This window comes from Gallus gallus, chromosome 4 (genome assembly GCF_016699485.2).
Source record: "Gallus gallus isolate bGalGal1 chromosome 4, bGalGal1.mat.broiler.GRCg7b, whole genome shotgun sequence".
Classification (NCBI taxonomy): Eukaryota; Metazoa; Chordata; class Aves; order Galliformes; family Phasianidae; genus Gallus; species Gallus gallus.
Window position 1 is genome coordinate 32356890 of NC_052535.1, and position 25967 is coordinate 32382856.

A 25967-nucleotide genomic window follows, 5' to 3' on the forward strand; every position below is an offset into this window, starting at 1 on the left:
TGGGTTGTGAGGAAAAATAATCCCATGAAAGTAATTAGGCTTTTACTTTGCTGGGCTGGCTTCTGCCAATCCAGTTTTTGTCCTCTGACATTGAGGTTTTCCTAATATATTTGTCTGAGCAGAGTGCTTTCCTTACTTGGCTGGGTTTCCCTTTTTCTGTTCTTTGCTGGAATCTGTCACTTTCCTACTGTGAAGCAAGGACAGTGACACTGAAGCTTCTGCAGTGGGGAAGTTAACCCTTTGATACCTCCAAAGACAATGGAGCATTTCTATCTTGCTTACAAAGCTTCAGGTAACAATTCTTGCAAAGTAGAAGGTAGCAACATAATAACATTCAGGACTTGGAAACATGTATTATTTGTCACCAAAAAGAAAATGGAAATCTTCACTCCAGAAGGTCAATAACTTTTCAAGCTTGCATTGCACTGCAATGCAATTTCATCCAGTTTCTTGCATCAAAGCCTATAATGGAATTGAAAAGGTGGACAAGCCATCTAAACTCTACGCTATTCCCAAAATATTGAGAACATACCACAGATAAAACATACTTTAAAGGCCTTTTTTTGATGGGCCACAAAGATACTGGTGGATCTCTTTGAAACCAAAAGCTCCGTAATTTTCTGATTACTTCTTACATGTAAATGGGTAACTAAAGATAGCATATTATAAGTATTCATCAGCCTTATCATGCTCTTCTCTCACTATTTTGTTCTTTATTGCCTAGTAGCAGTTTTGAAAGATCTTAGTAGAGAAGTGCTAGCATATATAAAGTTAATTTTGTATTTGTTTTGTAGAGGTAATTCTAAGAAATCAACTGCAGCTGTTAAGGTACCTATCAGAGATGGCAGGCCTTAATAGAAACTGAAACAAGCATTCAGTAGGAGAGACATTAAAGGCTTACAGTTTATCAAATCTAGAGGGTATATATTTGCTCTAAAATTCAGATGAATGAAGAGGGCAGTTTTGTTTTCAGTAACTAAAGGCTGTCCACAGCTGTGGAAGAAGTGTTGAGCTAGAGGCAAAAGAACAAAAATTGGAATGCCAGTAAATATTAAAATATTTAAGTATATACACACCTGCACATCAGAGTAAAATCCATTGAGCAAGGTTTACTGTTTAGAGTAAACCCAGTGCTAACAAACCTCATCTAACATTTGAAATAAAATGGTACTTGGGGAAGATGGTCTTTTACTGGAGTCTAGAATTGTTTCAGAGCATAACCATGGAGAGATGTCTGTCTTTTGGGTGTAGGATAAAAGTCATGAGTGTAAGAAAAATAAAATAAAGTGGCCCAGTTGTTGAGGAAGTCATATGACAGGAAAGGAGTTCATCCATGGATACTGTGATGCAGTATTTTTTTTGCTGTTGTGGTTTTTTTCTTCAGACTTTCAGTTGGTAGGCTCAGAACTGAAATCAGTGGTAATTTATTGCTAGAGGGAAGGAGGAAATAGTGTACTCAAACAGAGGAAATAAGTTTGGCCTCCGTCCATGGATATAGAAGTTTTCCCATCTGTGGTTATTTATGGAAGGCAGTGTTATCTGAAACTATCCCAAAATGAACTGTGCCTTGATATAGATGCAGAGATCTGAAAAATGCCCTAAATTTCCTAAATTTGAAAATATACCACTTTTCCACCTGTAGATCTTGTCCGGGAATACTTTCTGAAGTAATTTCATTTAATGTAGTCACACAAAGGCCACAGGTAGGTAGTGTGTTGTTCAGGATTCACCTCAAATAAGTATTTACAGCTTTTACCACAGTAGTTGTAGGATCATTAGCATTCTGAGAAGAAATTAAAATGAAGTGAACTGAAAATGCAAATGGTAAGGCTTCTCCTTTAAAGTATCAAAATTATGATGCTGAAGGTATTAAAGAAGGGGGAAAAAATGACCATCTAATGAGTCGTCTAAGATGAGCATCTTAAACTGGCAGTAAACAATCACGCTGAGAAAGCTCATTAGCTTTGTTGCATCTGCAAAAAAATTAAGGTCATGCCATATGAAAGAGCCACAGTCAAATGCTGAAAATCAACTTGGCTTTCTGAAACAAAAGTATTTTGAATTTATTTGGAGGAAGGAGATAGCTGGGAAGGAAACTGTGTATCCGTACTTTCTGGAAATAAAAAAAACCTAAAATAGAGTGCAGATAAATAGAGAATGTATACCTTTCCTTTCCTTACTCCCACAGGGATACATAATTCTAGCTTTGGGGATGTGATGTAGCATTACTCAGATTGCCGTGGCTGAGGTCCTCTGAGTGCAGATTTAATCTTTTCCAGCAAGGTAAGGCTTAGATAAATAATCAGTAGTACCCACTGCCATCAAACCAGCAGATTAGTGAAGAAGGATGTTAAAATAACAGAGTATTTGTCAAAAAGAATACAAAATCAGACCCTTATAGGAAGTCAGCACTTCTAAATTAGAGAATGGTAACTGAAAAAAAAAAAAAACAAGTGGTATTTTAACTAAAAGCAAGCATATGTGTACTGCTAAAACTGGCATCCAACTTGCTGGATACACAGAGAGGATAAATCCTGTCGGGTTTTCAGTTTTTGTCTGTGCACTTCAAGAGCTGACAGCACTTAATACAAATGACAGGCTGCACAGTGTGGGAAACAATCACTGCAAAAACAGTGGTGTCACCAACAGAAACACTGAATCTTTGCTGATGTATGATTACAATAATTTCAATACTGGTTTACAGTGTGTAGATGTTAGAATAAATGAAGGGTATGCAGTCATTGTCTGCCATCTGCCATGCTAAGATGAAATCACATGACTTGGAAACTAAACCTTGGGAATTTGTTGTGTCCCGCTGAGCCTGGCCATTAACAGATAATTAGTCTGGTTTAAAAAAAAGTCTTTTGAATTCATTCTGCAGCTGTCATATGCTAGATTAGAATTTGTTTCACAGGTCCCTTCTTACTTGGAGATCTTGAATTTTTTTCCTGTAGCTAAATTATCCCTTTTTTAATACAGAAAAGGGTTTTTGGGTTATCAAATCTAAATATGCAGACTTCTCTTTAAGAAGCCTACTACACCTTACACTACAACTGCATTTGAAAGAGATTTAAGACTCAATTTTCTCTCTTCCTCTTCACAGTAGCCTGTGAACAGACTTCCTAGTTTTGAGATGCGTCTTTCAAGTTGTCACGTTGAGGGATCTGTTATACTAGCTGCTGCTTGGTTGGCTGGAATCAGATTGTCAGTCTCTTAAGTCTTCTGGAGCAGTAATACCAAAATGTTCATATAAGGACTTTTCTTCTAGATTTATACCAGTCATTATGACAAATTTCATTCTCACCCATACAAAACTAATGGCAGGAAACATGGAACAGTCAGACAGGAAAGGGAATAGTCATCTTGAATGTTTAAAATATTAGTACCTGATTAATTTGCAGTCAACCTTTAAGTGCAGTAATCTGAAGACTGGAGGGAATATAATGTTGAAGTAAGCAGTACTGGCCAACTTTTTAAAATAAAAGAGCTTTCCAGCACTCAAATGGAGCAATGACCCTATTTGTGGCTTGAAATTTTTAAGCTTTGCAAAGGATAGTATCTTTCTCTAGAGGCAGTGAAGTTTAGTGTTCTCATATCACCTCTGACCCTTAAAAAGTCAACCGCAATCATCTTCTGTTTTGAAAGTATGTCATTTATGTTGTGTTCTTAAATACTTGCTTGGTTCATATTGATGTTTTGTTTATTGATATACGGCACAGGAGCTCTGCAATTGTGGGAGACTTACGCTAAAATATTTTAGAAGAAAACAAAGGATATAAACAACTCATAAGCTACAGGACTAGTTAGATTTCTGGACTGTAGTCAGGGTTGTCATTTCTTAGCTTTGCCTGTCTTATTTCTAACCTCCAACTCATCTACTATTCAGAAAAGGAAATTAGTTCCAGATAAAGTTGAAATATAGGCTGGACAGATAAACAAAACAAAATGCTGGGTACCAGAGAGCCAGAATCCTCCATGGAAGTACTTTATGAAGGTTGCTTGCTCAGAACTTGCAGTTTCTCTTTCAAAGAAGAGAAGGGTCTGGTTGATTTAAATAGGAATTAAATTGAACAAAATTTAACCATAGATAAATATGAGGTGGGGCCTTACTTAAGAACATGTTTTGTTCTCCCCATATTTTGCAAGGGATTATTGCAGACACTTTGAATATGCTTACATGGTTGTACAGAGAGACATCCAACAACAGCTAGCTTTTGGCCTGTATAGCTTGCAGACCTGGAGGTGGTCCATGTCTGGTTGCAGACTTCCTGATAACGCACCTACTTATTATTAGCTAGGTAGAGACATTCTTATTCATGCAAGTACATAATCCTTTTTGAGGCAGGAAGTATTAAGTTTCTGTTGTGAAGAGAATCCAAATATACCATGTATATTTGGTGATATTTATCAGTTTCCTGTGAAGGTAGTAGAGAAACAATTTATTTTCACTACATTTCTCTTCAGTCTCTCTTCCTATGAGTCCTCCTAACCGTGTATCAGTATGAGAAAACTTGTAGGAAGTTAGTGTTTTTTTCCTTCTGATGTATTTGCTTCACTACTAAGCTTCAAATCTTTGTTTCTCATTTTTCTGTGGAAACGAAGAATAACTTTAATGAAAGATATGTGATTGAGTGGTTGGGTATCACTCTTTATGAAACTGACATATCATGACCATATGACTTCCATTCCTGGATTAGCTGTACTAATAAATGTATTTTCTAGTATTCTATTCTTTTATTTTTCATCTATATATTATGCTTCTAACAAACTGCGTTATAAATAAGTCTTCTGAATGATTGGCTACTAGAGTTTCCCAGAAGTCCTTATCATTTTTACTGCTTGCAACAAATCCACCCTCATCACCTGTAACAGACTGAAAACTGCTTACCAATCACTAAGATTTTGTGACTTTGTGTATTACAGAGACAGAACAATCAAGAGTATTGATGAAATTCTTGCCCCCTATATTGTCACATAACTTTAGATTGTATAACACTATAATTTGATGGAAAGCACACCAATGATAGTGGGGTAGCAAAGCCCTAAGTTGCAGCGAGGATAAGCCCAAACACAGCAGCCAAGGACACAGAATCAAAAGGTGAAGAAAAACCAACCAAACAAAAAAAACCAACTGCTTACCCTTGGAAGACCTCAGGTTTACAGGGATCACCAGCAAAATATCCTTACCTCCACTGCCAGCCCTTAAATGAGGTCTGGGAAGGGGTGGATCCTGGCTCCTCCCAGGAGCATTGCATGCACCTGAGCTCCTCTGAGTTGGCCCTGCCTTCCCACCAGGTGCTCCATCACTGGTACAGGCCATGACTTAGCATTTCTGCTACAGATGGACTTTTCCAAAATAATCCTAGAAACTGGGTGATGCTCTAGCTTTCTGAGCAAAGAGAACGCTGTATCTGATGTGCCTTGGGAAAACTAAATGACATCCACATACCACATTTGGCTTGATACTTGATGAGTATATGAAGAAGCATACTGCTAAGAAGTTTCCTGCTACAAATAACTGTCCCTGAAGCTCTAGGACTTATGCAAGCAAATGTGTTTGTCCTTTTCTGATGCCCATGAAAGCTCTGATACGTTACTGTGTAAATACAGAAGAGCATATTTGTAATATTTGTATAATTAGATACTTGAAAACTTAATATAATTATACTTTGTATGTCTTACAGCATAATGCAGTAAAATCAGTACTATAAGCAGGGGACTTGTAAGAGTAAGAAGATGAACAGCTGATGAAGTCTGATTCATGAAGTGTCACTGTAGTTCTGTATTCATTTTTCTCTTTGTTTTCACATGGAAACAAAAAAATTCCATGCAGTTTCAACATCAAAGAGGCTGCTGGTATAAACAGACAACTTATTTCTTTCAGTCCCTGAAGTCATTACTAAAAGGATTTGTTCTTAGTTATTTGAGGATTGAGAACCTCACCGTAGTCTCCTGTCATGTATTATCGAAAAAACCACCCTGGGAAATGGTGCAGTCCAAGATGCAAAGGTGGTATTGAGAAGTTTTTTTTACTATTTTAACTAGAAGCCTTGCTATAGATTTGTTGGCATTTTTTAAAATTTAATTTAGAACTTTATTTGCCATCACAGTAAATGAACTTATTTTAACTATGTCATTGGTATATGTGTATATTAATGTCTAGAAGACATAAAATAAATGCTAATATTAGGAGTGTGCCTTAGTCATAATATTGTGGGAAAATTTTCATGATTAAAAACTGTATGAAGAGATGTGCAGATGATAGGTAGGCAAGGCAGATGAACATTTAAATCTATTTTTGTTGTGGTTTTTTTTAGGAAATTTTTCATGCTCATTGAATACCTATGTAACCAAGGATGAGTATGACCGACCCCACATATCTACTAATGGAAATTAAAAGACCAATCTAAATACAGTTTGTTCCAATGCAAATCAAAAGATACAAACAGAAAATTATCAGAAGCACTGATGCATTCTGTACTTCTAAAAATGATGAATTTAGCACCTTTCTTAACCTGAAACTTCCAAGTAGTCTTTTTCTAAGTCGTTAGTAAAAAAAGAAAGAAAAATAAAATGAAATAAAACACCTCTTGTCATAAGGCTATGAAAATATGATTAGCCAAACAGAATCAATAAGGCCAGATCACAGACACCTAAACCCTTCACTGGTGACCTAATTCACTGAATGTAGTTTTCTAATGAGAACAAGTAGAACGGTGATCTACTTTCTAAATTTCACGTTCAGTTTTATCCCTGTGCATTTTAAAATTGAATTGAACATTTGAACTACTAGGAGGAGTTTTTTTTTTCATTTTTCACTCCTGTACTCATTACTGAAATAAAGAATGGACTCATAGCCTCCAGTAATTTCACAGAGCTACCTCTGATTGCAGAGAGAACAGGCAGAGCACAGTGTTGTCTAAACGCACTTCATTTGTTCTAGTTCTCCTTAGTCCACTTTAATTTAATACATTCCTTACATTAAGTATTATTGAGCTACGGAAATCTACGTTGCCGAGGCATTAGCAGCAGAAAAAAAAAAAAAAAACTGCAGTCATTTTTATCAACTTAAAACACAGTAGGCTTCGAGAATGAAGAGTAGGACTCCAAAGCTGCTAGTAGCCCAGCCTCTGAGATTCTTATTTCCTGCTTACACTGCGGGGAAAATTCCTGTGTAACATCCTAGATGACCCTTCATCTCTTGGGAGGTGAGAGCAAGCCCAATAGTGCTTAAACATTTGTCTGAAATGGAAGACTTCAGTTTTTCCATCTGCTTCAAATAAAGATTCTTGACTAGTAATAATAAAATAATAAATACTACCAGTAACACCAGTACTAAAACCAGCTTTCATTAAGTTAGTCTTGTCACCAGGGACTTCCCTAGATGTTTGCATAGCATTTTGATTTTCAAAATCATCTCTTCTAAGAGAAGGAAAGAGAAGTCCACGTTATCATTGTATGTAGGATGATGCTATCATGTACAACTCTCCTAGTTACAGAAGATAAAATCATAATTAAAATTGTCAACTGGTAAGCTAAGGAAAACAAGAAGCATACATGCTCTGTTTTTTTCTCAAGTGTTTGGACACAAGTACTCAAGGAACAGTGAGATAAATTTACAGGACAATGGATAAACTCTTGAGAATAAGCTTTGGATATCTCTATTAAATGTGATTCCCTGTTCCTCTGCTGCTCTCAGGTGTGAAGCGCATATTTGCAGTAACTTCAACATCATTTAGTATTTTTTTTTCTCCTTTGTCTATTGTATTCTTTTATTCCCCTTCATCTATAGCAGAGTGTATTGGTGAGAGTATCTTGAAATCACATCTGCATTAGAGGAAAAATATACCTCAGACTTGATTACACAATAGAGTTTGAAAGTGGATCTCCCTCTCAACTGGAATCTTCTCCCAAAACTTTGCCAAAGTAGTAGTCTCTATGTTCCCATCTTGTCTCAAAAGCCAGTGGCTGTTGGTATGTTTCCTGTAACAGCAACTATTGCTGCTCATTGCTCTCAGTTTACTGTCTTTGTTGCTGTAAATATCAGGAAAGCAGGGATGGAAAGCTGGAGTCCAATATTTTCACATCCAGTCTCTTCCATGAATCCTTGTTAGGATAGCAGTACACCAGGTAAGAACTGCAACATTTCCTTGTTCGCTTAAAGAAAAAAAAGTGCTCTTTTGGAGTTCAAAATTACTTGGAATTGAACTAAAAAAAGCCTTGGCAGGTGTGCAATCAGATATTAATTTCTCCTGTGTAAATTGACTTTGCTAGGGGTGAATCTGAAGTCAGATGCTCTTCGTGACCTTTTTTTCCTTAGTGTTTTATTTATCTATATATAATTATTCTTGAAATGTTTTAAATGATTCATCCATTCTCGTACAATGAGTCATTTTTAGCCTAACTAGCCTACTTAAAAATATTTTTAACTAAGGGCTACATAATGAATGTATGATTCCTAGAAGTTTCTAGATAGATCTGGAAACTATCCTCAGCTGTCAGGAAACAAGTCATAGTTTTGTCTTATTCTATAAGAGCTCACTTTTAATCATCATTTACTATATAATAATAATATATAGTAGGTTATCTGGGAAATGGAATATTTAGGATTTAGTGAGAAGTGATCTTTATCAATTACGTTCTTTATCATATACATATACTTGAGATTGTCTGTGTATTTTGTAAAATATATTTTAAAATGTTTTAGGAATCTGTACCCTCAAAACAACAAAACATGTAATATATTCTTTAATAGGAAGTATAACTTAAGCAGATTGTTCACTTTTAATATCCAACTGCATTAGATTCTTTGATGGTTAAATCTGGCTGCTAGTTCTTATATATTAAGCTGTACTTAAAGTCTCAACATTCATGAACACATATCCAGCTATTTTAAAGACTGAATTCTCACATCAAAATTTCAACTCTGAGAAATTCATTCCCAAAAATATCAGCACTTATGCCTAGATAAGCTTGAAGTTCCTGGTAGCATCTGGGCCATCTCCAGCTGCGTAGTTACAGGGAATAAGCAGAAGGTTAGGCAGCACTAGCACAAACTAGTCATTTTTGAAACAGCTATTATAAAAGCTCTGGTTGCAAGTTGCTAATGCTGCCTCAATTCTGTAGCATAAATGGGATGTCTACCTTCCTCTAATTCACTGTGACCTTTCTCCATCACCTTACAGATGGGATTTGGTTCTGATTTATGTTTCTTTTTCTTTTTTTGTACTATTGTGGTGTATTGGAAATACCTCAAGTGATTTGGTCTAAAGGTGTTTTTTTCCCCCCATTTTTTAAGTATCAGTAGTGTTAGTGTATGCAAGGGAAGGGAAACAAGTAAAGTATCTCATCTCTTTAGAAAGATGTTCTAAACTTTCACTCCCATCTCTAACACAAACTTGGAGGCAGTTGAAACATGTATGTATTTTAAGTAGTGTGATTTTCATTATGTTATTCTTAAATTTTGCTTCCTTTCTATTCTTGCCAAGTTACTTCCTGTCAATGGTTTATGGGCTGGTTCGGACCGGTTCTATGACCAGCAGAGCGGACGGACCTGCAGATCTGAGTCCCGGAAAAGAGAAATGGGGGAAAAAGGGGGGAAAAGGGTAGAGAGATGGGCCTAAAAACAAAACAGCAGTAACAATCTGAGGAGAAACAAACTAATTTACTAAATAAGACATCAGAATGCAAGATAGCACACTATAATACAGTATAATACAGTATAATTAGAATTGAAGCTAAAAAGTATCTGAAAGCTGAAGGCCTTGCTCTAATGCTGAGGCAAGATGATCTGGGGAGCTGACATGCTGCCAAGGTCAAAAGGGAAAAGGGGACGTCTTGTGACCTTGCCAGGGGTTTTATCTCCTCTCCGAATGCAAAGTCCTCTGGAGTATATAGTTCTCTTCTGGGACAGGTACCCAGAACTGGAGCATTAACTCTTTTACTCCCAGCACACTACCTGATGATATGATGTGGAATACCAATAACCAAAAACCATAAAACCATGACACTTCCCTTTGTATACTTCTTGCAGTATTAACTTACTGATGCACAGGGCAATACTCGAACTTTTCTGGAGTATTTCTGTAAATTTAAGCTTGAGGTGACACTACCTAATGAAAGTAAAGCATACTATGTGAAACGAGGGGGAGATTGCATTTCTTCTGTGAATTTTAAGGTGCCTTTTGTTTTATTTATTTTTTATTAGACTACTGTTTTTAAAGTACTTCAAAGTATTACAAATAATTGATCCAAAGGAAAGAAAGAGTCTTTCCAGGGGACTGAGAAACTTTCCTGTACACGATTTCTGAAGTGCAGGCACTTTGTACTGTGTCTTTTAGACTGTTCTCCAGCTAGACCTTCAGGAATATCCATATTGATAGATACTGAATTGGGGAAATTCAGCACAAGTCTAGGAAGCCTGAAAACTGCTCACTTGCAGGCTTTGAGCTGTCATGTTTTGTTTAATTTGGATCTTAAATCGAAAAAAGAAAATCATAAAAGTTAGTTTTAGACTTCAGTCTTTGGAGAAAGCTCCTTTCACTTGCATGTAACCAGATTTCAGGATGACTGAGTTATTGTGAGCTTACTAATAGTTCTCATTCCTTTAAAGGCACCATTATGTAACCATCATGTACAGAATGTAAATATTTGTATAATAATTATACAAAGGATTGTTTTAAATTGATCCTTTGAAATTCAAACAATTTCAAAGGACTGTTTAGACTAGTAAGTAGAGAGTTTTAGAGCAAAAAAAAAAATACTACTACAGTCCCCTTTCAACAAAAGTAAAACCTGGCAGGAAAACATGCATGGAATACTTAGCAGGTGCAGTATGAACCACGGATTTCTGGAGTGCTGCAGTTGGCTTTTCCATACAGTACCTGAATCAGCAGTTTCAGCACGGTGTTCGTCAAAAGCAGATGGTTTGTACAAACCTAACTAGGAATAGTAAAATAATACGTGATTACTTTTAATTCACTTATCAGGTGTCTGCATCTCCACCAGAAATATTTCTGGAGTCTCAGGAAAATAAAAGAAAGAAAGAAAAAAAACCACTTCACTGATCCATATGTGCTTTCTAGAAAACTTTTAGGGTTGTGCCTTTATTTTGGGAATAAATGAGCCATGTTGCCTCTTGTTCTTGAAATCTTCCACTTGCAATTAAATTGAAAACGGACCTGTTAATGGCAAGTAAGACTGCTTGTATCAATACAAACCATGTTGCTAGACATCTTCCTTAAGGCAGTTTCTATGAGAGTCGCTTCTTTGGGAAGGTTTTGCAAGCCAGACAGGTATCTGCCAGCCCATTTTAATGTACCAGTACAGAAAATGTCAGGGTAAGTAAAATCAATTAACTATAATCAGATATGCTCATGTAGATAAGAACTGGGACTCCTGCAGTGAATTTGCCTAAAGTAGCTGGGCTTGTTTTCTAATTTTGAATCCTAAATCAGTCGATCACTGACAGGGCCCCACAGAGACCTGATTGGCACACACAGTGAAACTCTACCCAGAGCTAGTAAAAACAACATATGTTCCCAGAAGCTGCTTAGGAAGCTCTTTAAGCACTGGCGAATATCTATGAAAGCTTTAGACCTTGAGAGTAGAAATAAGGACAGCAGTAACCTCCTAATGAAGGAGTAGTGGCAGAACTATACTACTGCTTTAGCAATAGCAACTAAATGGATTAAGGCTAATACTTCTATTAAACAAGTGTAGGAGTGGTTGAAATTCAGACCAGAACTCCGATGCGTACAGAAATTCTTTCAATGGGAGAAACTGCAAGAGGGGAATGAGTGTAAGGTGAATCTACACTAACTAATATGTATCACACATAACTAATATGTGAGATTCAGTGATATTATCCTGACATGTCTTTGTGGAATGCCTGCTTTTACAGTCTGTATTATTTCAGGACTGTGGTGCTATTTCAGCATTTGAAGGGAATGCCAGAAATCATCACTGAAGAAGCATTTCTGCTTTTGCAGAGCATCGGATGCTCATGGAAGAAGAGAATGACAAATTTTATGCTAAATATTAGTCAAAAGAAAAAATACCTTTTTTTTTTTTTAATGCTTTTTTAGGATCAGACAACTGGTATGTTGAACCATGCATGTAATGAAAGTTAGCAGAAAGCAAAAAGATTAATAACAATATATGCTTCTTAAATTAGGACACTGCTTACCTTTTGGAGATGAAAGGAATAAAATCTTGACCTGAAAACAGAAAACTGTAGGAATGGTATTAGTGCCATGTTGTTGTAGGTGCAACCTGAAGTAGGTAGTAATGACAGCCTTGCCACAGTGTTACTTATGTAATTTCTCTTCAGAGCAGATGCAGTGTCTGCTCCTGATGTGCTGCTAAGTGGCACTTCCTGGCACTGCTGCTAGTTGCAAAGTGTGTTTGTGATTTTGAGACAGCCTATGCTCCTTTTAAACCAAGATACTGCAAGGTGACCCTAGTGTATGGTGTGCATTTCTGTGCAGTTGCATACCCAGATGCAAGCTGTGCATTGGTCTTGTACTACATACCTCCCTTCTATGTGGTGCAGGCGTGAACTTACAGTACGTTTCAGTTCCAGAAGGATCACATTATAGAGAAGAGGTGCAATTGCAGCATGACTTTAAGTTGGCTGTGTTACAAACAGCAGTGAACTGGCAGCAGCCCAGTCTCAGCTGCTGGTGGTGGGACCCAGAATGCTGATATTTTGGCTTATGCAAAGCCTTATGCTAAAGCGCTGCTACCTTGGATTTGAGCAGAATCCCATTTAGACATTGCATGTAGATTTATATTTCTGGAAAGCAAATGTTTGTTTCAGGTGAAATACCAGCGAAACGAATAGATCTTTATAAGCATACAGATGGAGCTTTTTGAAATTGTTGCATTTCTTTCCTCAGACTGATAACTACTCTCACTACAGATTTCCATTACCTCTGCTGGTAATTGAGCTGGAAGACGTTTAAGCAGGCAGAAAGAGAGAAGGGAAGGGAAAGCTGTGAGTGATGCTTTCTTCTGAGTCATCACTGGAATTGAACCTTTATCAGCGTTGTGTATACCTCTGTCTGTATGGATAAATTAGTGCACCTGTATCTTAGTATTTTTTTAACTATATGTATTATTTTAAGCGTGTATTGGGGTACCGTGGTAATGCTGTATAGAATCCTGTTAATTCTTTCTCTAAGGAGAAATCTGAGGGGGAGAAAAACCAACTGATCATCAGTCCTATTTGTGAAATAAGTTTGTCTTTTGTTTTGTAACCTTACTTTTGTTTCAGATTATTTAAAGACATTATTTTTCAGAAATGTAAAGTATGCTTATATGGATATTAATGTCTTTGAATTCCTTTTCAAACATTGAGCATGTTTCAGCCTGATATTTTAGACTGGTATAATTTCCCAGAAATATAACAACATACCACCATCTCCAACCTCAGTATCACTTTTATCTAGCTATGGAATAAATTGAAAAGCTTTATATACTTTTCAGCTCTTTATGAAATAATCTTATGTCTGCTTAGTCTTGGTTAGGATGTTGTTTTCTTTTCTCAGGGAAAGGAAAAGGAGGGAATTTTGAAGTTTTTTTTTTGTTGTTGTTGTTGAGCAAATTAATCCTTGTAAAAGCAATGAAAAAACTGTAACCTGAGGATACCCAAATCTTAGGTGTTAAGCTTAGGTGTTTCCATCAGCTGCAGCAACAGGTGCTTTTTGAGCCAAACTGAGCATCTTGATGCCAGCCTTTTTAAACCAGAACAGAGCAAAGACCAAAGTCATGTAGTGCTGTAGCTCATATTCAGCCAGAATGAGCTGAACTTCGATTAATTCCACATGTTGGCAGCTGTAATAGGAACATCATGAGAAATGCCAGAGAGGTGCTGCAGCCAGAGCAGCTTTCACTCAGTTCCATGCAAAATAAAATGGTTGAGTTTTACTGTGGTTGATTTTAGGACCTGCTCACAAACACTGGAAGCCTGAGATTGCAGCAGATTATAGCTGTGTGCCCCAGCTGCTCTTCTCATCTAAAAAGTCAAAGGAATGAAAGTTAATTTCATTCTTCTAAATCCTCTGTAGTATGTAGTACCTGAATTCTATGTTTGTCAAGTAAGGTGATTCCAGCTAAAGGCACTGATTTCTTCAGTAGTGCAGAGGAACTAGTATTGTGGAAAAAAACAACAACAATACAGCTTATAATTTAACTGCATTTGTGTCATTGAATCCATATTTCACTGAACTAAGCCAGCTGTCTGTTCTTAGGTCTGCTTTTTCTTTTAAAATTCTTTCTTAATACAAGTAGCTTTTATTTTTAGACTAGCTACTCGGGACTAAGATGGAAGGTTAGCCGTATGAAGTCAGGTGCTATTTTTGGTTCCGCATTAGTCTTCCCAGTTGTGCCACTAAAGGAAAGAATCTGTTATGCTGACTTATTTGAGCTGCTGTGATTAATGCCTCTGTGGGCAAAGATATAATTCTGGTAACTGAAAATGCTGTGTTTTCCTCTTCAGACAGACTGGATTATGGTCATGAGTTTAACATTAGTTAATTCTGCTTCCAGTTTCCAATTATTTCCAAGTTTAGTATGGGTGTTGTTTGTGTTACTCTTTGAATTGAGAAGTGTGGTTTTGAACTTCACTGTCATATAATACACTGAAACAATCAACTCCTTTTTCCAGTAGTGAAAAGTAGGAGAAAGGTTGTTCTGAGGTATTTTTTGTTATAGAGAATGATGATATTTTTTGGATGGTGTGAGTGATATTATTCCAAATTTACAGAATTTTAGTCCCTCTCAACTGTAATTGTTCCTACATCTGAATAGCTGCACATAATTAGTGCAATTTTGAAATACTATTTTGCAGAAAGAGGTCAGGTCTTCCCTTTGGAAGGCCAGTGAGTGGGCCTTGCCAAAAAGTCCTACAGTACTGTAAGATACATGGTAGGAGCACACATATTGTGCATATTTCTAGAGCTTATTTTTCTGGCAGTCATTTCCGTTGCAGTGAAGCTGATCCATCTGTTTGAAATGCACCCAACTGCAATCTCCCATTTCCACATGTATTCATTTTCTGAATTAAACTCTAGAGATATTGAAAAATAGATGCAAAAACCTGTTTAAATTTAAAATTAAACTAAAATGTGGTATGTGCTGTATTCTGTCATCCGTTCCACATAGCTGCATGAGCTCTGGTGCTCTGACCAGTCTGTTCATGCAGTCTTTCTGCATTGTCATACTGTATTAGGCGTTTCCTGGGCTTACTGCCAAACTTTTTCCATTTACAAGGCAGCAGGCAAATACTTAACATTTGTTTTCTTTCTTACTCTTCAGATTCCCTGTAGGACAGAAGGATTTTGTCTCCTTCATTTTCACTGCTGTTCCTCATCACAGGGTATCTGTGAAAGAAGGTTCATTTTCTGATTATGACTCTAAGAATGTGTCACAGTCCATGATTAAACAGTCATTTAAGAAGCTGGCCTAGGACATGGATTCTTCTTTTCTTACAGTTTTTGTTTCAATATTCTTTTTTTTATTTATTTTTTTCCCCCTCTTCTCCCAAATAGGGTAACAAGCTGTCTTTACCCAAGGAAAATTCAATATTTACATTTTTCTTTTTTTTAATACACATATATTCAAGAAACTTAATTCTTTTCTCGCTGTCTATTGAACTTAATGAAAGAAAAGGCAATCACACAATGCCTTGTGGATGTTCTAACCTTCTATCCTAGAAATCAGATTATAACATATAGCTTTACGGCAATGTCCAGCGGCTTAGTGAGGGGAAACTACGTGATCCATCCATAGAGAGAAAGGAGATGTTTTCACAAACGAGCTAATTGAAATTGTTAGGATGGTGTTAGAGCATCTGTCTAACTGATAAAAAATAAATCATTTTAAAAATATTCTTTATTTTGTATAGAAATATAGGAGATTATTATAAAGGAAAGTCTTTGAATTGCAAAGTAAATTTGCTGGTGTCAAAGTCACCAACGTGCACAGGCATATAACAAATCAGGTAATGAACTTTTTCGTTTTGTAACAGCTGTCAGTTTTGCATTCTTTCTGCATGACCTGACCTAGTTAAGCCTCAAAGATGGCAAGTGCTTCTTCTCTCTACCAGCAAGAATTTTATTATTCTACCTTAGATTCCAGATTTAACACGTGTTCAGTCTAGCAATGTTTTTGTTGCTATTCCTGTGCACTCTAATGTGGGCTTCCATGCTTGCCTGGCTCTTGCACAGTTTATTTTTCACCTGTTTTTAATTCACTTAGCATGGTTGCCCTTGACACTGTAATTTCTGCCAAGTGAACATGTTGTTAATTAAAAAGAATACTGGCAATTCCAGTAATTTTTTTTTAAGAAGGGTATATCAAGGATTCACTGGTTTATGACTTTTCCTTGTACGTGTCTTCTTCCAGGATGTATCCTGGCTACTGGTTTGGCTGTTCTCTCACAGTTTACTGAAGACCTGTCAGGAAATGTATTTCAGTATAAACAGGCAAACAGCTGCCTTAAGCTAGTGCTGAACCTCTTTTGTTCTGGTCTCGGTTTCAGTAGTGAAGGACACTGATGGTTTAGTAAGTAGTTAAGAATAATGGTTAAACATATCCATCACTTTTGGCTTGGTCAAATTGTTCTGTGGCTGTGCGGAGACATGGGGGAAGTTCCAAGGTAAGAAAATCTGTGTTAAAATCACAGTGCTCAGTAGGAAGGGGTGGGACTGCCCTTTTCACCTTCCTCTTTGAGTTCCTGAGGATGCTCAGAGGAAGTTATTCCTTTTGAAAGTTAAGTCTGTCCTCACTGGTGATGGAACTGAAATAGAAAATGGACAACTACCCTATTTCTGCAGGACTGCTTTGCTTGTACTTTGCACTTTAGAACATACACAAACCCTTGAACTGTGGCAATGCAAACTTTGTTTGAAAAACTGAAACAAAAATGATGATTACAAAGCTAGCCTGTAAAAATAGACAAATATTTTACTTTTGCTTACTCAGAAAGAAAAGTTGATGCAAAGGGCAAAACTGTCAGGATAGCATAGCTGTGATCTGGTCCAGTCAAAGAGGAGTAGCATTTCTCAGGAGAGAAGTGAAGGCCTGTCAGACTGAAGATAGTAGCCTGGAGGTTATATCTAGTTTTGTCACGCTGACATTTAAGATGTTATTATGTTTTTTGGGAGCAATTCCTGGAGAAAAACAACAACAAAAAAAACACCACCAACAAAAAACAACAACAACAACAAAAACCAACACGTTGCATTTCTTTAAGAGCTTCAGCCTTTAATGCTTGTCACTACCACTGAGCTGAAAACACATCCACAAATCCAGCTTTTACTTTCTCTTAGTTTTTCTTTTGCCCTATATTTTATGCACTTCCTTTTTCAAATATTTACACCATATCCTGGTTTCCTGAAATCAGTAAGTAATTTTTTTTTCTTCATTTTTCAAAAAGAAATAAAAATAATCTTGTCTATCTTTTCCAGTTTGGATGTTGTAGTTCAATTTCCATCTGATGTGGGGATTTTGTGATCCAGAGCAGATTTCCCCAGATGCAGGGTGTGGCTCTGCAGACTTAAGCTGAACAGTCCTGTAGCTGATGCTAAAATTGAGTCAGCCATGCTAAATTGAAGCAGGCCATTTGACTTTACAGTTCATCATTCTACGTTTAGAATGAAACATAGCTGTGCAGCTGGAATAAATAACAATTTATTCAGTGAACTCTTGGCTGGAGGGCGTTGATACTGATTTGCTGTGTGGTGTTTTTTTAATTTGTCACCGATTATATTATCTGTGTTTCAAAGCTGAATCACAAGTTCGTGTGCTAAAAGCTTGAATTTTTTTGTACTAGAATTTGAAACTAGTTAAAGCCCCCATGTAATAGTTAAAGAACACAATACTATTTACTTCATTGTGTAAACTTCTTTCCATTCCACATAGCTGTGTTTGGGATAACTGGATACCTTAAGGATATCTTTTCTTTGTGAGCTGTTGCACTGTTAGTAGGCACGAATAAAGTAAAAACAGCATTGTCATAGTCTGTGGATGAGGAGGTCAAGTACTGTTACGCTTTACATCCAGTTTTGCTACGTCAAGAGCAGTATTGTTGGCTAGGCCTTGCACTCTGGTTGCCAGTCATTGCTTCCTGTCCATTACTTGTCCTTCTTCTGGCTCACAGTGCGACACTGGATGCTTTGACGTGGCTTGAATGTTACTGATATAACATTATTTCTCCCGTGGAAATATATACCATTTCTTTATGAAATAGCTAGGAAAAAAAAGATAGACGGTACTTATGTTGTCAATTTCTACTATGTACTCTTGTGTGAGGAAACTATACATAAGTCTATGGAAATAAATACCTTTTTTTTTTTTTTTTTAAATTCCTTTATTCCTCACCACAATGACCAATTACAAAAGGTTTTAAGGTGCACTTCCAAGGCTATTCCAGTCATTTTTTGTGCACAGATCTTTGTAGATTCATTTAGAATGTAGAACTGTTCTATAAACAGCGAAAGGATGATACCACATATGATATCATACATCTCCATGTATCTCCCACAACCTGACATCATTCTGTCCTCTCCAGCTTACAGCTTGGATATTACTCTGGATGTGTTAAGGAGTGAGCGAGAAGCTTTATATTAGAACCGGATTCACTTTAGCACAGCATTTAAGTGTGACCAGCTCAAAACAGCTCTACAAGGGCCCTAGAGGCACAAACAAGTGATGTGTGCACAGAGCCTGTGGGAATGGCTCCCACTTTGGATGTGAGCTTGTGCTTCACAGAGTGCTTCTTTCTGTTTCCAGTGGTGCTTCCAGGATGACTATTCTGAACGCTTTCTCATAGCTTTTCTTATAATGATGGGTTTAAGTTGGCTGTTGAGTTCTCTGCCCTCCTACTCTTTGTGGGTGGGAAGGATGTTTGGTCTTTTTTTTTTCTAAAGCTTGCTTTTGCTTCTGTGGTGATGCTTCTAGTAAAAGGAGGAAAAAATTCTGAAACCTCTGGAAATGGCAGAGTTCAGTTATTAGTAGAGAGGGTTATTAAGTAGAAGGGAACATATCCCATGTTAGCAAAACTCTTAAATCTGTACAGCCTTTTGAATCAAGTTGTTACTGTCTCTTTGGTAGCAATTTCAAGTGCAGCTTAAAATGTCTCTAAGCAATGTGACTAGATTATTGTTGAGACGACAAGATAAAAATAAAAGGATTTTGTTAGTGGCTGGAATCCTTTGTCCCCCTAATGCAGTGAAAGAAATACTCGATACTGCAAGTGGCACAGCATGAGGATGGTGCTGGAGGGGCACCTGCTGCTGTTCTGGGTGAGCTGCCATGACAACTGTGCTGCTTCTGGCTGCCTGGTCTCTTCTTGCAGAGCACACAGGGTCATTGGTATTCTGAGTGCTGCCTGCTGCAGGCAGCAGCAAGCCCTCCCTCCAGATCTGCCAGCATTTGCCATTATCACCCTGGGTAAAATATGCAAATGCTACTGACAGGTAGCTGGAAAGGAGAAAAACCCATTTCCCTAGGAACAGTTATTTGTTTTACCTGGTTAATTAAATGTTTTTACCAAATAGTTCCATCTTTCCTAGCTTCTGTCTGTCTTTTCTTCTCAAATCTCATTCAGGGTATGCAGTGTTAAAAAAGAATGTTAAAAATAATAGAGAAGGGGTGGGAAAGGTTGGGAGTAGGAGAGGATGTAAAGCAATTACACAGGAAAATGTTGATCAGATTAGTTTTAAGAATTATCTTGCTACCTGTAATCTTTTTCTTTTTTTTTTTTTTTTTTTTTTTTTTTTTAGAGTGAATTAAAAGCAGTTTTATTTTGTGGCATTATTGGTTTTAATTTGTTCTAAGGTAGATATTTACTCCTACACAAACTGACTTCTTCAGGGTTGGTTGTTTTTTATTTTTATTTTTTTCCGTGATCTTTGCTTTTGTTCCCTTAAAGAAAGTCTAAAGCATTTGTCCTTTTTAAAGCCTCATCCCTCTTGAAATAGATTGTAACATTATTACTTTAACAATTAAAAACAGAATGAGCTGTAAAGGGCATGGAAGGAACTCTGTATTTTGTTTTTTCTTGAATACTGTTTAATAAAAGGGAAAAGTAGTGGTTTGGTTTGGTTTTAGATGACATTTAAAGATGAAAATTAAATGCCTTCGAGCATTAAAAAAATGTTACAGTAGCAAAAATTTTAACAGAGTTTGCCCACAAGCCATTAATATAAGAATACCAGAAGCTTTAGTGCTACCAGTAGGGTTTCTAGCTCCAAAGCCATCACCATGCACATATAGGCGAAAGTACAGGTATACCTGTAAGAGAAGGTTGTCTTGGAGGTAAGGGGCAGTAGTATTTACATTCTTGACTGTGACTTTTCCTGCACATGAGGATTAGTTGATGTACTTGAGAACTACTATGACTGTTACTATAGAAGAACATAACAGTAAAAAGGAGTACACAAACTTATTGAGAGTATTAAGACTAACAGAAGATCTAGCATTTGAAAATACTACATTTGTTTATTTTACTCTATGTGTTTTGCCATTAAGGTGACATGCTTGCAGGACTTCTTTGGAGATGATGATGTCTTCATTGCATGTGGACCTGAAAAATATCGGTATGCTCAGGATGACTTCGTTTTGGATCACAGCGGTAAGATTGCATTTCCTGAACCCACTAGAAACTGTCAAATTCACTGAGACCTCCTTCCCTAACCTGTGGTCAATCCACAAGCGCTACGTGATATAGGAAAATATGCGTTGGAATATATTTTCATATCAATTAAAGCATTTTCCCAAACCACCATCTATATTGTGCATATCAGTTAAAATGCACCAACAACCATGGTCTGTTTTCTTTGGAAACAAATCCTGTCCCTAAACTTGCCTGGAAAACAGCATTGCATTTTAGAAGGTTCACTTACATTTCTAATGTTTCTAAAGCCAGTTATAAACATTTTCTTTTGACAACTATGGGCTACAAGATGGTCTCCATGTTATTGTCCTCATATGAGTTTTGAAAAATGTAACTGCTAATTTAATGTCTCACATTGTCCTGATAAACAATTCATATTCCGTTCTTGAATGCTGTAGACCAAATGTTGAGCTTGTTTATACTGTGAGAGTTTTGTGGGCAACAATAATTGCCCTGGGAAGAATCATCAGATTATCTGAGGATGGCTTTGGGTTGTGTATTTATGCTGTTTTTTTCTAATTGTTATAAACACTGTAATTTCATTACAAAATCTTCTATTATATTAAGTAGTATAGTTATATAACTAACCACAGTGTTTTGTACACTTGAATGCATTGGCAAATTCAGCTCTCTCCCATTCTACTGTTATTGCCAGCATGCTGCTCTTCTAGAACTACCTGAATATGTTGATTCAAATAAATGGTATTTTTTACATACAATTTTAAACTAGCTGAGATCCAGTTGTATTCTTGTGCAGGTATAGGAGGACATGACTGTATCACCTCACACTGCAAATTCTAGTCTGGACAAAAATATGAATACCTTTGTAGATCTTATGGTTAAAAGTTTCCTTTTCCCATTCTAACATGCACAGACTAACTATGCTAATTTCCTTTCTGAGAAACTAGTGACTGGGGGCTTCTTTCACACTTGGTCTCTTCATCATCAATGGCCCTTGCTTTTTATAATACTTCTGGAGGTCTTAATAGATAAAAGAAATTTCAGTACAGAGTGGATCATGGCTTGGGCACAAAGCTCTACGTATCATTTTTGATGATGACTTGATAGCATAGTCATGGCATTGCCATCATAGTGATGAATAACAGGGACAAAATTAAGAGGGAAAATGATATGATTAGATGGGGAGAGATTTGCAATAGATGCTAACTGTAGGAATTTAAATTTTTCAAAAACGTCAATACATGTATGATTATTTATCCTTTCCTATTTGGGTTGTCCTTTATTTCATGATATATACTTGATGGTAAATTACAGTAATCTGTTGTCTCAGCATTTTGAAAGCAATAGGCATTTTTCACCTCTTCAAAAATTGTTCACTACATCAGTTTCTTGCAAAAGAAGGTAAAATAAGCTTGCTGTGCATTTACCCTATATGAAGCTGCCATTACAGCACACGGGATTTACTGAACTATCAGAGGAACAGTATCATTGACTGACTTCAATCATTCAGCCGTGCATAGGTACAAACTTGAATAATGATCATAACCCAAGTTCAAGACTTCGAATATGACATGCGGAATGTTACATAAAGCATTTGGCTCAAAAATATTTTTATGATGTGTGGGTTAAGTCCTGAGATTGACTGTTTCATTCGGTTTGGCAAGCATATTTGGAAAATACTGATGTTCATTTTCTGGATAATAAACAGCAACTGCAGGGTTTGCAGGAAGCTGGTACGCTGAATTGTGTTTGAAATTCCATCTGCTTGGTTTGCAGAATGCCGTGTTATGAAATCATCTTACTCCCGATCATCTGGCATGAGGTATTCTGGGTCCAAAAGTCCAGGACCTTCACGTCGAAGCAAATCACCTGCATCAGGTACAACTTCTAGGATGAGCACGTAAAATACACTCTAGCAGTTACTTAAGGGGTTGAAAAAGCTATTGGTTCTTCGTGAAATACAAGTGCTGTGCTTTGTTTCCTGATAAAAATGTTTTATCTGTTTCTCACATTCATTTAATACTGGTATATAATAAAATACAAATTTATTTTTGAATCCTGAGAATAAATGTTGTTTCCATTTACTAATTAACAGGCACAAAAAGTTCCATTTTAAGAAGATTGGAATAATTTGTGCCAATAGTTTACCTAGGACATCCTTTCAGCATAGCAGTCGATTTGCTTGAAAACTTAACTATAGGATGGCTATGTGGTTGAATTGATGTTCATTGAGTATAGCTTTAAATGTTTTGAATTCAAAAGCTTTTTCCTATATAAACCAAATAATGTCAAAAAAGAGGATTTTGTTATTTGAAGCAAGTTTAGGAGCTATTCTGGAATATAATTACCCATTAGCAGAGTTTTTTTTTTTTCTTGCACTCTGTATAATTTCAAAGTAAGGTTCACATTGTGTATTTGACAGAAGTTTGACTGAACCCCATCTGTTCCAAACACTGAGCCTTTTAATACAAATAAATAGAAGGGAGAATCTTGTTTTTTCCTATTTTAGTTCTGCATTAAATTTCTGAATATAATAAAACTTAATTGATTACTCTCTCTCAGACCTGGAGATGTAGCCCTGAAACCAAACCACTGAATATGTAAATATACACTGCTCTGTTTCGGTTGTAATTATATGTGTGCAAGCTCCTGTGCGTGTATTCAAAACTGCAATATGTTCCATATTCTCACATCCACATCAATATTTATTACTTAACTGATGCTAGTTAAAGTCATTTTATGTCTGTGAGATCTTTAAAAGTGGAATATTTATCATCTGTTTACAAAGTTGGTATATTTAACGGAAAAGCCTCAAACAGTGTGTTTCACAAATGATCTACATTTCATGCAGTCCTGTTAACTGCGATGAGATTGCACGGGATATATACAGAATATATTCATTATCAATAGTGAATTTTAGGCAAAATATTTAGAAATGAGCACTGTCATTTCCTTACTTATTTCTCCATTGGTTAGGTTAATCTGAAAATTTATCCAAAGTGTCTGCTGTTTATCCTTCTATTTACTTGCTTTTTTTTCTCATGTAGTGTTATCTTTTTTTTTTCCCTTCTTTCTTTCGTGCATGTTCAGAGCTGTTTAATAACTTTTCTCCTTAATGTCTTTTTCCTTTGTGTCAAATATATGAGTACAGTTAAGAGGGGTGGCCACTACTCCAGTGCTCATTCTTCAGCAAAATCCCCAGGTGAGCCATTACAGTTATGGCTGTATATCACTAGCGTGTCTCCTTCCTCTCCATTTCCACTTCCCTCTGCATCTGTGAGTATTTTTAAGACTGAAATGCACATTTTGCATTTACTGAGCCAGAGCCATAATGCATCCAGTGTTTTTTTGTGAAAAGTAGGTCTTTGAGATAATCTAAAAATGCTTTACAGTTGTTTGTTGGACATCTGCTAATGGTGTCAAATTTATAAACGTATAATCTTACTACAAGTAGACGAGCATTCTGAGAAGCAGAATGTATGTGTATGTGATAATAGAAATGTTCAGCTAGTGCAAAAATACAGGGGTAAGATCTGCTGACAAGAGAGGTGCAGAAATGTGTGCCATACCTTTTTCTTTGCAGTCTCTTGCTTTCCCTTTTTTTCTTCTGGTGTTTTAGAACTTAGGCTGGAATGATGAGAAACCTCTTTCAACCTTCAGTTCCAAGTGAAAGTTTTGCTGGTATTGCTCTAAAACACTAGATCTCTTACAAGTAACATATGCTTTCATTAGCAAATAAGTTGTGACTTTGGACCATATTAAAAGTTAACAATTTGAAAAGTATTAATAGGTTTTACAGTTTTCAGCATTCCAGTACAGTAAATTGTCACCTAACATGTACTATTTAGGGAAAAACAGAGATGATTTTTTTTCTGTATATTCAGGCTGCTTTATGTGTAGAAAGAAAACTCAGAAGTACTTATGCTTAGAAAATAGTTAAGAAAGGTAAGTTTTGCATATACATGAAATAATCAGCAAATCAATTCAGCAAACAAGCTAAGTGCTAAAAATAAATACAGATTGCTTGTGTTTTCTGAATTAAAAAAAAAGTACTGCTGTTTGCAGGGGGGCTGGACTTGATCTCTAGAGGTCCCTTCAAACCCCTACAGTTCTTTTATTCTGTGTTGTATAATCACAGTAGGAAAATGGTTGGAAGGAACGTCAGGAGGTCATCCAATTACACCCCGGCTCAGATTGCCACCACACTTGTCCAGCAAGAACAGCTAAGATACTAGCACAGAGCTGGAATACTGTGAGCGTATGGTGGGATATTCTTCCTTAGAAGAGGGAAGATGGTTAACCAGCCAAACTCACAGGGACAGTTTAGTGGTTCTGCCAGTGCTTAAAAGGATGACAGTGACCTAGAGACAGTTAGAGGTGATTTATGGTGTAGGCCTCAATGGTTATGTTCAGGAAAGACCAACTTATCTATTAATTTCATAAAAAAGAATTTGTGAAGAAACAAAAAATTGTTTTGCTTCTGTAGTAATAGTTGGTCATTTCTTTGTTCATGTACTTTACAGCTTGGAACTATTTCTAACAGCATTTACTAGCCCTTCTCATCTTCAAACTTGCAAGTTCCTTACAAAATAAGGAGGTGCTGACATGCCCAGTTCAAAGAAGTTTATGTAAAACAAAGTGATGAAAAGTAGCATATTTACAGATCTGCAGGAGGGACATATGCTTCTAAATTCCTTTCACTTCTTTAAAAATGCACTTCAGCTGAAGTTACTTATCTGTGGTTCTTGTGTGCAACCCTTGTTAAAGTCAAACTCAAACCTACGTTGAAATAATAAATATCTTTTGCAGAAAAAAAAATAAACTCTCAGTCCTGTAACAGGTTTGGGAATCAAGTTTAAAGATATTGCAAGATAAAGATATTGTACCTTAACATCACACATGAGAGAGAGGTATGGTTATGAACAACAGGAATTTCTGAAAGTTGCAGTGCAGTCAGCCTGGTCTACTGACAGATAGACCACTGAAGATGAAAAAATAGTATTTAGATATGCTCAAAAAACAGAAAAAAAACCCCACCAACAAACCACCAAAAACTGTGTTTTGCGAAATGTTACACCTAAAAAGTCATGTACTGATACAAAAGGGAGAAACAGACAGCCATGTGTTTCTGCTCATGAACACTTCCTCTCTCCATATTTGGTTGTGCTATATCACAGTAAATTATGGTATGTAACGAGATTACGTCCATTATAAAAGCTCTCACACTTCTGAAGTACAGAATTGACTTTTTAAAATTCTGGAAGAGCAATGTGATGTTTGTGTATTCTCTTAAACCCATATCTAGCCACATGAGTTTTGGGGGAAT

At 36.6% G+C, this 25967-nt stretch overlaps 1 protein-coding gene across 5 annotated transcripts in view; it reads left to right on the forward strand.

The window, feature by feature from the left end:
- DCLK2 (doublecortin like kinase 2) overlaps positions 1-25967 on the forward strand; it is a 77246-nt gene that overhangs the window by 18685 nt on the left and 32594 nt on the right. For 3 of the 5 annotated variants that reach the window (XR_001463656.4, XM_004940980.5, XM_003641161.6), the window contains exons 3-5: positions 20536-20638; positions 22418-22519; positions 23793-23843. Coding sequence is in view for 3 of the 5 variants with exons in the window: in XM_004940980.5 (XP_004941037.1) it covers positions 20536-20638; positions 22418-22519; positions 23793-23843 (256 nt within the window). In the remaining 2 variants the exon portion in view is untranslated. The remainder of the gene's footprint in view (positions 1-20535; positions 20639-22417; positions 22520-23792; positions 23844-25967) is intronic. The other 2 variants (XR_001463657.4, XM_420439.8) reach the window with 1 other exon arrangement.